Source organism: Lutra lutra, chromosome 2 (assembly GCF_902655055.1).
Source record: "Lutra lutra chromosome 2, mLutLut1.2, whole genome shotgun sequence".
Lineage (NCBI taxonomy): Eukaryota > Metazoa > Chordata > Mammalia > Carnivora > Mustelidae > Lutra > Lutra lutra.
Window position 1 is genome coordinate 145,087,104 of NC_062279.1, and position 11,987 is coordinate 145,099,090.

Genomic DNA, 11,987 nt, shown 5'->3' on the forward strand with positions numbered 1-11,987 from the left:
AGAGAGGAAGGGAAGGAGGGAAGGAGGGACAGATGAAGGGGTAGGAGGATTGAGGGACATCTGCAGAGTTCCCAGAGCCTGACCCACTGAGTCCCAATTCTCCAGGAAGGAGAGAGACCGGAATCACACATATGCCATCTACTCCCGGCTCGTCCACGTGCCGGTTGGCCATGGTGGGGAGCTGCTCTGCCATCGCATCGAGCAGGAGTACCGGGTGGGCCCCTTGGAGCTGAACCGTGAGGCCATCCTGAGGACCAGCACCAGTCTCCACAACCGGCAAATCCTCTACTCAGACAGCAACGGTTTCCAGATGCAGCGGAGAGTCTTCCGGGAACACGCAACCAACAGCATCGCTCGGGTAGGCCCTAGGATGCCTGCCGGACCTGTGCCCATGGGGTGGCCCTGATGGCCCTTTTCCAGAAGGCCAGAGCAGGAAGCCCATTCCAGTACCACCTGAGAGCCCCCTTGCCCACCTGTGCTGCTGTGGGTGGAAGACCCCATCTCGGGGTCAACCCTGGTGTTTGAAATCCGGTGCCACCATAGGCACTGGGCCGTCCCTGTCCCTGTCTGTGCCTTGGTTTCCTTTGTGTAGATGAGAAATCTCAGAACGACTCCTTGGGGGAGTCGTTCTGAGATTTCTGAGCTGATGCTGGTCAAAGGCTTAGAGGTCCTGATCCCCGCCAGGTCCTGTGGCAGAGACACTGCCTGGCAGCTCGTTCAAAGTGATGAGCATGGGCTGAAGCCACACATCAGCTCCCCCACCCTAGGCCTCCAGCCTTGGGACCCTGGGCAAGTGGGTTGGCCTTGCTATGGCTCCACGCTGTCCTGATGGAGGGAATAACATTGGTCCCCAGGGCTGGGAGGGTCAGTGGGAACAATCCAGGTGAAGCCTCCTTGGGGCGTCTCCTGTGACCCCAGCAATCATTAGTTCTTACTTCATCCGGGGAACCCAGAGGGGTATGTCCCCACCCTGCTCTGCTTGTGAGTTCTGGTCCCTTCATCTCTGCTTGCTCACTCTCCAGTGCTGTGCAGGGGCTCCTTTTGCGTTCTCCCTGGACATTTGCTCCAGCAGAGCACGGAGCGTGGGGAGTGTGGCTGCTGCCCCAGACCACACCTGGCCCTTTCTCTCTGTAGCAACCCTCAGCCCCGCACCCATAACAGGTAGACCCACACACCCCCTCGTCACTCCTTCAGGAATGTGCGCAGTGGGTCTTGGCCCCATTGTATCAGTAGGGAAACTGGGGATTGAGTGGGCTCAGTCCCGATGGGCAGGAAGCAGTGGAGCTGAATGTCAATGACTGTTTTTGGGCTCTTATGGTTAGAGCCTCTACCATAGTCTTCCTGCTGCACCCTGAGGAGTTGCTGTGTCTGTGTGGGGGATAGACAGGGGTGGCCTGAGTCAGGACCAGCAGTCCTGCGCATACTTTGCCCTGACAGCCAGTCTGGCCATGTTTGTGTGCACAGAATTATTACCCCATGGTTCAGTCCGCCTTCATTGAGGACAGCCAACGCAGGCTGGTCCTGCTGTCCGAGCAGGCACATGGCGTCTCCAGCCAAGGGAATGGCCAGGTGGAGGTATGAAGTGGGCCCTCCTGGCCACCCAGGGTGGGAGCAGGTGGGAGGGGGGCCTGTCAGACAGCTTTCCCCTGCAGGTCATGCTCCATCGCCAGCTGTGGAACAACTTTGACTGGGCTCTGGATTATGACCTCACACTGGATGACACCTCTGTTGTCCACCCCGTGCTCTGGCTCCTGCTAGGACCCCGGCCGCTCACCGCAGGCCTGCGCCAGAGGAGTGGGCTGGCACTGCAGCACAGACCAGTAGTGCTGTTGAGAGAGCTGAATGGTAAGCGAGTGTTCATATCAGAATGAGCCCACCTGGCAGGGTAGACCTGGGGAGGGGTGTGGACCACCCCTGATCTGGACAACGTTGGGCAGAAGGAAGCTCAGGGTCTCTGATCCAAAGTCCTCATATAAGGTATAGGCAAACTTGGGCAAAGAGGTTCAGGGTTCACTTAAGCTCATATAGGTGGTGGGAGCATTTCTGAGACGCACCCATTCCACCTTCTGCCTTTTCCCTGAGTTTCCTTCATTTTTGCTCTGATGTCTCTTTTTCTTTCTTAATATGACAAATATGGCTTCACAGATAGAAGATCAACATTAAAAGACTTGTTTTATGTGACTTCTGGGTATGCTGTCACCAGGTGAGGGAGATTCCTCTCCATGGTCTGATCTGCAAAGCTCATGAATTCCCTCCACTCAAACCCCTACTGACTTAAAACAGTCTGTGTCTGTATGAAAATAAATAAACATAGGTAATGATCATGTTTAAAAATGGTACATTCGAGCAACAATTTAAAAATGAAACAGTTAGATACAATGTCATATCTGTCTCACTAATCCTTGAACTTTTTCTATTCTACACACTTGCAGAGGTTTTGATGAGAATGTGGCTATAATTTCTCCTTGCCTCAGTTTTAGAGCAGAGCCCTCCCAGGTATTTGAGGCAAGAAGGCTGTTGCTCACACATGTATGAAGCATGTATGAGTGCCTGCTGTGTGCTGCACACTGGGGATGGGTAAGTCCAGGCCTCTCCTGAAGGATTTGTCCTGAGTGCTCCACTGGGGAGCTGTGCTCATATACATCCCAGCTTCAGGGAGCATAGGGAGAGGTACTGGGTAAGAGTCTGCGACCTTGTGCGTTGGGGACCAAGAGCCTGGAGAACATCAGTATCAACTTGGAAGGGGGTCATTGAGGTTCTCTTGTTTGGAGGTAATAGACATGGAAGGGGCTGCTGGTTGGGCAGAGTGTGGACAAGTTCCTGGATTCAGAGCAGCTGGACAAGAGGTGTGGGCAGGCGAAGTGGGGGCAGGGCAGCTGGGGACCACTGGGGAGCAGGTGTTCACAATCATCCTTCCAGGATGCCATGAGTTGCCTGCCTGGCCACCTCTGGGTCTCAGGTTCCCAATTCCCAGAGAGGGGTCTGATTGGCCAGCAGGCTGGTGCTCCAGGATGAGTCAGTTGTTCCTTCCAGGAAGCTGGGAGCTCTTTCCACAGAGGGGGATGGCCCCATGCCTGAGGAGGGCCCATGGCTAGGTCAGGATCTCCCACTGGCCCTACTCTGGTCTCTCCTGTTTGAAAGTGAGAGAAATTAAACATTTATTGGCTGAGCCCTCAGCAAACTCTATCCGAAGTGCATGCACATGACTGTGGGAAGGGCAGGGTGCAGTTGGTGCTCAGCAGGCTGGAACTTGACGAGTCCATCCCTCTCCCTTACTCTCAGCTGTGCTTCTCCCTTTCTGCAAACTTCTTTATCCCCCTTACTGGGATGAGGCTGTAAACTCCTGTGTCATGCATCCCCCCTTCCACCCCATCCCCTGCAGAAGGACTGAGCTCAATCTTCCCAGGCCAGGTGCAATAGTCCCATGGAAAGCTTCTGATTGGTGCAGAGAGGAGCTCGTGGTCTGAGCCTGGACCAATCACTCTAGCCTGGGGACTGCAAGGAGATGGTGCTCCAGCTGGAGCCCAGAGCTGAAAGGGCTTTCCTCAAAGGAGGAGTGGGCTGAGGTGCCTTCTGAGCTGGGAGGCCATGGATGACAAAACAAGAGAAGAGCTGGCATCCCACACCTTGCATTGAAATCAGGGCTCTGCCTGAACCTGCCCTGTGATCTGGAACAAATCCCTTCACCTCTCTGGGCTGTAGACTCCCTATCTGTACTTTGAAATGGCTGGACTAGAGATTCAGGGTCCTTCCAGCTGTTAGACTCTGTGATCTGAGCCCCTGGACAGGTGGAAGGAAAGGCATCCAGGTGGAATGATGTCCATGGACAAAGGCACGCAAGGGGATATGTGAAGTGCAGTGACCAGCAGGTGCTTCAGGCTGTCTTCCCTGTGGGGCACACGTAGGCAGGAGCTGGATCATCTGAATGTGCAGAGCTCCCACTGCCATGCGGAAGAGCCTGGACCCAATCCTTTTCCTGGCTCTGTGTGTCCACCCCACAGAGATTGCCCAGAATCATCCAAGCCCCCAGCAACAAGAGCCCGTGACCCTGCCCCCAAGTCTTCACCTGCAGATCCTCAGCATCCCAGGCTGGAACTACAGCTCCAACCACAGAAAGCACCTACAGAATCTCCAGAAAGGTGAGGCAGGTGTCCAAGGGAGCCAGACAGATGGCACCCTCCCCTTGGCAACCTGGCCACATGTCCATCACCAGACAAAGTGGGCTTCTCTCAGAGTTGTCCTGCTTCTGCATGGTCACCTGATCCCTTTCTCTACCCAGTGGGGAGGGCCAGGCCCAAAGACAGGCTGTGGGGGGTCAGAGTCACTCAGTAAGCAGGGTACACTGTGGACATGGACCCTAGCCCAGGACCTGTCCACGCCCATTCTCTGATGGATCCCTGCTAACCCCACCAGCAACCCCCAATCATCATCCACCATCTGCCAGACCCTCAGCCTTCAGTGCAGTCCTGCTTCCTCAGAGACTCCTCCTGGAGCCCTGAACATCCAATCCCACTTGTCCTCTGAACCCAGGAAGCATGATTATCCAGAGCTTCCATTCATTCACTGAACAAATATCTCTTGTGCCCGACACTGGGTAATCAGCATTGACCAATGTAGGCAAGGCCCCTGGACTCACAGAGCTCTCCATCTAGAGGGGGAAGCAGGCAAGTCACCAGCCAGTGATGTTGGTGTTCACATTAAGCCCCCAGCAGGGCATCGTGGAGGGCTCTCTGGTGGAAGTGACACTTGCCATAAACTGACTTTTCCTGTTGCCAAAGCTCCAGCTGCACCTTATCTTCCCTTTTCCACTGTGAGCAGCTCAAAGGCAGAGCTGGCTGCCCCTGAGCCACCCTCTTGTCCCCTAGAGCCCCATCCAGGTCCTGCCAGTCACCAAAGACGGCTCAGTAGGAGTCAGTAGGAAAATAAAGAGGCAACAGTCCAGATAACACTTTTATCTGATAAAGTGGATCTTGGGGACCATTGCTCATGCCTGCAGCCAAGTGATGTTCTAGCACTGAACCGTATTACCAGGAATCCCCCTGTCACAGAAAATGCTGGGCAAGGAGCCTTCCCTACAAGGCAGAGCGTTCCCTTCCTACTCCTGTGCGTGGCCACATGCAAGAGAATAGGTATCCTGTAGACAGCTGGCTCCCAAATAGGAGAAGAAAGGGGCTGGCCTGGGGGTGCCCCAGATCTGTTGAATGAAGCAGGGAGTGAGGGGCAGAGCAAGGTGAACCTCGGGGATGGAGTGAGACCACCCCCCCCCCCACCCTGTCTCCCTGAGCTCAGAGCCACCTTATGGAGTAGTTGTGTCGTTCTGGACATCAGCAGGTCCTCACCCCACCCCCACCCCCACCATCATCTGGAGACAGAGGACCTGCCTGACCCTTGGGATCCAATCCATAACCACACCCTGGAACAGGAAGAAGGGATTTTCACACCCTGTGTGCAGCAATAGCATCAAAGGGACTGTGTCAGTGCCTCCCAGGGAGGATGAGGGTAGAAAGGGAACTGCAGGTGTCGCGTGCTGGGCCCAGTTAGAGGATCATTGCTGATAGGGGTCCTTCTGTCCCTGAAGGCCATGGAAGGAGGGCCAAGGCAGACCTCCACCGTGTCCTGCTGCGACTCCATCACCTGTATGAGGTGGGGGAGGACCCAGTCCTATCTCAGCCCGTGAGTGTGAACCTGGAGGTAAGGGCCCTTAGACCCCTGTGACAGGCTCCCAGGCCGTGGCCTGAAGCCCCAGCAGGCAGGCAAACCCCAGTGTGAAAATCCCCTCTGGCAAAGACCTCCTCAGAGATGCCTGGGGTGCTCTTGCTCATCCTGGAGTGGGCACTGTGGGGGTACGTGGGCATCCCGCCCTCCTCTCTCTGCATTCTTGCTGCTTCACCTTCTCTAGTCCCTTCCTGGGTCACTGTGTCCCGTACCCGGCCTCCCCAGCATGCTGGCTGTTTCTCTTTGGCTCATCCTCTGTGGTCACCTGCAGGCACAGCCTCACAAGCAGATAGGTCTGCAGAAGCGGGAAGGCAGCAGCAAATGGGTTCTTGCTTCTGAGTGCTTTCTCCCTGTGTCAGTGCAGGGAAGCTTCTCCAGAAACCTCTCACCTCCCGGCTAGTCATCCCTTCCTGGTCAGGCCAGAAGGGGCCACCTGCCTCCGTCCCCGCACAGGATACTGGGTCCCTGCTTTCTAGGCACAGGGGATGGATAACTACTCCTGGCCTCAGCCTGGGGCACCCCCTGAGCCATACTGGGGAGAGGGGGTCTGGACGATGGAGGCAGTTCCTGTGCCTGCCTCCCCTGGGTATGCTTATCCAGTGCAGTTCCTGGGAAAGTACGCTGGTCCCGGCCTCAGTGTCCTCATCTGTGAATTGGGCACACAGTTCCTCTGGGGATTTGCTGGGAGAATTCATGTGGTGGTGTGTTGTGCCTCAAGCGTGGGTGCCACCCCTACTCCTACTTTGCTTTTGCTCTGATCTGGGGATTCAGGGGTAGCTCACCTTCCTTGTGCTCTTGTCCCTCAGGTCGTGCTGCAGGGGCTGGGACTGGTGGTGGAGGTGGAGGAGCGCTCACTCACAGGAACCTGGGATGTGAGCACGCTGCACCGCTGGAGCTGGAGGACACGGGATGGTCCCCACAGCAGAGGTTTGAGAGCTCCTGGTTCAGGCTGAGCCTGGGAATCCCAGCCCTCCCCCAGCCTGGCTCAGGAGCTGGCCAGACCTTATTTAGATCCCAGCTATGCCCATTATGGCCTGTGTGACCTTGAGTGGGCTACTTGGCTTCTCTGATCCTGTACCATCCAGAATCTACCACGGGTCTGTGTGTGTGTGCATGCCTGTGTGTGTGTCTGCAGACCACACCCCCTGCCTCTGTCCTGGGTGAGTCATATCCCAGGGGGTCTGACATCTGTCATGATGTGCCTCACACCACACACACCACTATGAGCTCCTGGGAACCATAGGCAGCTTCATGCCCCCCAGTCTTTCCCATACTGTTCCCTCTGCCTGGATCACCATTGTCCTCTTCCCTCTGAGCTGCTCCTACTCAAGCTTGGCGGAGTCTAGGGATGGGCCATGTTCCTCCTCCATTCTCCTTTTCCCCTTTCCCCTCGTTCTTTTTTTTCATGGGTATACTAGTGGATCATGGATGGATGGATGGGTGGATGGATGAGTCTATGGAAGTGTGAGTGTTTGGATGGGTGAAAGGAAGGATGGATTCAGGGATGGACTAATGGATCATGGGTGGATGGATGGATTAATGGATGGGTGATGGATGATGAATGAATAGATGGATTGGTAGATATATGATGAATGATGGATAGATGATAGATGAATGGATGGGTAGATGTGTAGATATGTATTTCTCTTTGCAGGATGATGGATGGATGATGGATGGATGGATGGATGGATGGATGGATGGATGGATGGATTAGTCTATTGGAGTATGAATGTTTGAATGGGTGGAAGGATGTATGGATTGATGGACGGTCTAATGGATCATGAATGGATGGATGGATGGATGGATGGGTGGGTGGAAGAATGGATGGATTAGTCTATTGGAGTATGAATGTTTGAATGAATGGAAGGATGGAAGGATTGATGGATGGACTAATGGATCATGAATGGATGGATGGATGGATGGATGGATGGATGGGTGGGTGGAAGAATGGATGGATTAGTCTATTGGAGTATGAATGTTTGAATGGGTGGAAGGATGGAAGGATTGATGGATGGACTAATGGGTCATGAATGGATGGATGGATGGATGGATGGGTGGAAGAACGGTTGAAGAGGTTTCCCTCTCAAGGTTGAATTTAGTGGAACCCAGTAATATAAAGTGCAGCCCCACCAGGTGGCCTCAGTGAGAAAGCTCTAGGAATTGAGTGCTACACCCCATGGAAAATAACATCATGTGTGGCCAGGACCACCTACATACTACGCTCATGGGAGGGCCAAAATTCAAGGGGCCCATGGCAGTGGGAGTCCTGGCAGGATGGGTCAGCCAAGGGCATTCATCAAAGAGCCACATTAGAGTGTAGGTGGGTGCGGTGTATGAGGGGAATCTGGTGGAAACGCCCCAGGGAAGCAAGTGGTTCTGAGGACAGACCACCTCTGGTCCCCCAGGCAGCTCCAGCTCTCACTTGACATCCCTGCAAGGCATGAAGGTCACCATTTACCCAAAGGAAATCCGGACATTCTTCATCCACTTCTGTAGCAGTGAGCTCTTGGTTGACTCTGTGGCCTCAGGGCGACCCTGAGAGCCCCAGGAAGAGGAACAGGACCCAGGACATGGAAAAGCAGCATGGGAGGATGAGCGAGGACCCTCCTGATAAACTAATGCAGAAAATGGTCGGATTGGGGATTTTGTTGTGCTTTAAATAAAAATTGTGTTTTGCATGTTCTCCTGGGGCTCTAGAGCTGGCCTCTCCTATCCTCCCACTTGGGTGATGTCTGCATGCACACTCGCACTCCTCGTGCCTGTGCAGGAGTCGTCAGGAAGCTCCCATAAGGCAGAGGGAAACACCCAGAGTGACAGAAAAAGCACCTGCCACACAGGCCCTGCCCCCTCTTGCCCAGACCACCAGTATGATGTGCGGGCCTACTGTGTGCCTAATGATGGGGGTGGGTGGGGTCCTGCCAGGACAGGGGGCTTCCAGAGTCCATGTGGGGGGCATAAGGGTCCATCCAGGAAGGTTGTGGAAAGATGACCCCCAGGCCAGGAGGGCTTTGTGGGAAGAGCAGACGCCTCAAGGCCTGAGCCCTGACAGGCGGGGTGCTGAGAGCAGGGGCCAGGATCTGCTGGGTGTTTCTTTCTTCTCTCACTTCAGGGCTCCTGGGCAGCCCTCCGTGGGATGTGTCGGAAACGGTCCAGGTGCCCGGTGTCGTGTGACTCTCTCCTAGGACAGGGGCCTGGGGTGGGAGTGGGAGCCTGAAGAGGATTCCTAGCTCCTTCAGCTGTACGGGGTCCAAGCCTCAGGGGACCGACAGTGCAGTAGAATCAGACTGTCCCTTGTCATTTGAGGCACCTTTATGGGTCTGCCCGTATCCCCTCATTTCCATTCTTGTGTGTGCCAGGCTGTGTCCTGGGCACCTGACAGATGGGATCTGGAAGCCTTTAGAACATTGTGTGGTCCGGGTTCTTGACCCTGTCAGTGTGATGCAGAGTCCTTCCCTGCTGCCTGCAGGCTCCACCTTGCACTCCAGCCTCAAGTCCCATCCTTCTCCGTGTCTGCCACATCAGCCTTCTCCCAATGCCTGTGACACCCAAGCACAGTCCCACTGCAGGGCCTTGACCCGTGCCATTCCCTCTTCCTGGAAACTCCTACCAGCTGGACTGCACCATTCCCTCCCTGGCTCATTCATGTCTCTGCTCCAGGTCACCTTCTCCTCTGACCACTCTATGGCAGGTATCACCAACACTGCCCTCCCCCTGCCAGTCTCCTCCTCTTCCAGGCTTTCTCTTCCTTCATGGCCCTTCCATCTGCCCTTGTTCATTATGGCAGGGATCGGCTGTCTCCTGCCCCTGGATATGTGCTTCACAGAGGAGGAAACTTCTGGCTTTTCCTCACTGTATCCCCAGGCTGGAAGCAGACGTAGGCACATGTGGCCCTTGGTCAATGTTTAATCCCTGGATCAAAGCTGCAGTGATGAAGGTTGTCTGTGGTTTCTGTTCAGAGAAGAATGAAGTGGGGAAGATGGGGGTCACCCCGGCCCCGTTGACCTCATGCATCCAGGACAGTTGGCTTGGGACTGCTCCTCTCGTGGAATGGCCAATTCCTCCAGAGACCCTCACCCCAGCCTCAGCCTCCCCCAGGAGGGGTCCCGAGTGTATGTCAAGGCTCTGGGTGACCAGGTCGGTCATCTGACGTGAGTCCCATGGTGTGTTGGGGGCTTCACCCCATGTCCAGACTAGAGCTCCAGGGCCCCGCATGGCCCACCCCCTCTAGGCACCCAGGGTTGGTGGTTCAAAAGCATGACATGGGGACAAATTGCTCTGATCTGAGGGCGATCTGAAATCCTGCAGGGACCTGAGGGTGCTGGGTGCTCATGGCAATACAAGCTGACATGGGTGGAACTGCCACATCAGCTGAGGTAGCCCTGAGGGCGTCACACCTGCTAGCTGGTCTGCCAAAGCACAGCCCGGCTGAGATGCTGACATGGAGCTCCGGGACCTTTACAACTCTGGGGGAAGTAAGGGTGATCCAAAGCTTCCCTTAAGATGGAAGCATGAACCATAAATTATTCAGTGCTCTGGATGCTGTTTGTGGGCAAATGGAAGTCCCACTCTGCTCCCACTTGCCCATTGCCCACGATGCTGCTCTTGGATTCTGACTGGCTACCCTGTTGGACTCTCCATGTAGGAAGGGAAAGGCTCAGGCTCCAGCAGTTCTAACTATCTGGCTGATGCATCTCGGACTGTCTCTGCCCAGCTGGCATCTGAATGATTGCCAGGGGTCACTGAGTAACCCAAGGTTAACCAGCAGAACAACCACCCAGCTGAGCCTGGCCTAGATTGCAGAATCATGAGCAAATACATGGTTGTTATTTTAAACCACTGAACTTGGGGGTGGCTTGTTACATAGTGACAGCCAACTGATATCCTAAGTAAGGCCCATCTACTCACTCTCTATCTCCTTCTCTGAACTGGTCCTCTCAAGATCAGCTCCGACCTTCTGGGCATATCACTCCTTGCTTAGAACCCAGTTTCCTTATCTATCAAAAAAGAAGGTATATGATTACTGAAGTACTTTTTAGCTCTGAAAATTCTGTAACATTGAAAGACCTCAAACAGGTTAGAATGAGCTTCAGAGCATAAAACAATGACACATACTGTTCAATTCTTAAGAGGGATAATTTGGCCACAGTTTTAATTGCAGTGTTTAAAACACCTTGAACATCTCAGCCAGGAAATTGTATATGAAACTAGTTTTCCTGTGGTTGAGAAAGGACAATGGCAACATTAAGACACTCTAACTTGAAAACAAAGGGTAAAACCTGAAGGCCTTATCCCAGACCCCTTCTTGAGAAATGGCAAATCAGTCTGTGTCTTGGTTCTTCCCATAATCATCCAGAAGGCCAGTGCCATGTGTCAAAGATTTATGAGCTAAAGCACAAGAGGTATTCAGGAGAGAAAGTTGAAATGCCATTTAGAAATTAGCAAGTGCAATGAAAAAAAAAATCAATTGAGCCTCTGGCAGAAAAATGAGTGAGTGGGGTGGAAACTTTTATACCAGAGGAAATGGCATGTTCAGGAAATCTACCAGAAACCCAACCAAATGAATCCATTCTTACTTCATCACATTCAAGAGATCTGTATACCTCTGCTCCAATTAAGTGCCCTTGCTGGGAGCCCATACCTACCCCAGTGCCCACCTGCACAGGTGTGAGCAATGCCATCCTACACCAGCTTTTCCATCTTCTCTTTAATCTGGCTCCAGCACCTTCTAGATGAATGATCTTAGCTCTCTGTGACTTAGTTCCCTCCTTTCGTTTCCATGGTGCTGAGCAATACCTACCCTTTCTTCCCTTCTATTCCAACAATGGACTTGAGTAGTGTCTGACAGGGTGAGTGTTCACTGTCTTCAGTGGTCCTCAGCCTCTTTCCCTGCACCCCACATGTCTAGCTCATATTCTTGTTGACTCCATTTACACAACACATCTCAAATGCTTTTAACTCTCTCCATAATCATGGACACCCACCACAGTCTCCAGAGACACCATCTCTAGTCACGATGATCCCAGACACCTTCAGAATATTGTCTCCATCTCTTTCCCTGCTCCCTCCAATCTATTCCTGAAAGCAGCCCGAATAGTTTTTTAATATGTGAGAAAGATCATGTCACCTATCTGCTTAAAACCTTTCCCTTCGTGACAGAATAAGCCCAAACTCCAGCTCACACTCAAATGGCCTGGTCCTGCCCCATATCCCAACCTCACCCTACCACGCTGTCCCCTGCTCAGGATGCTGGAAAATCACCAGCCACTTTCTGT

The 11,987-nt window shown here is 53.6% G+C and overlaps 1 protein-coding gene across 1 annotated transcript in view; it reads left to right on the top strand.

Moving 5' to 3' along the window:
* Positions 1-8,336, top strand: part of LOC125094148 (epididymis-specific alpha-mannosidase-like) — a 49,733-nt gene extending 41,397 nt beyond the window's left edge. Inside the window, exons 13-19 of the mRNA XM_047719851.1 lie at positions 106-358; positions 1,465-1,575; positions 1,653-1,845; positions 4,002-4,139; positions 5,579-5,691; positions 6,522-6,642; positions 8,121-8,336. Of these exons, the coding sequence (XP_047575807.1) occupies positions 106-358; positions 1,465-1,575; positions 1,653-1,845; positions 4,002-4,139; positions 5,579-5,691; positions 6,522-6,642; positions 8,121-8,254 (1,063 nt within the window). The 3' untranslated portion in view covers positions 8,255-8,336. The remainder of the gene's footprint in view (positions 1-105; positions 359-1,464; positions 1,576-1,652; positions 1,846-4,001; positions 4,140-5,578; positions 5,692-6,521; positions 6,643-8,120) is intronic.
* The last annotated feature ends 3,651 nt before the right edge of the window (positions 8,337-11,987 follow it).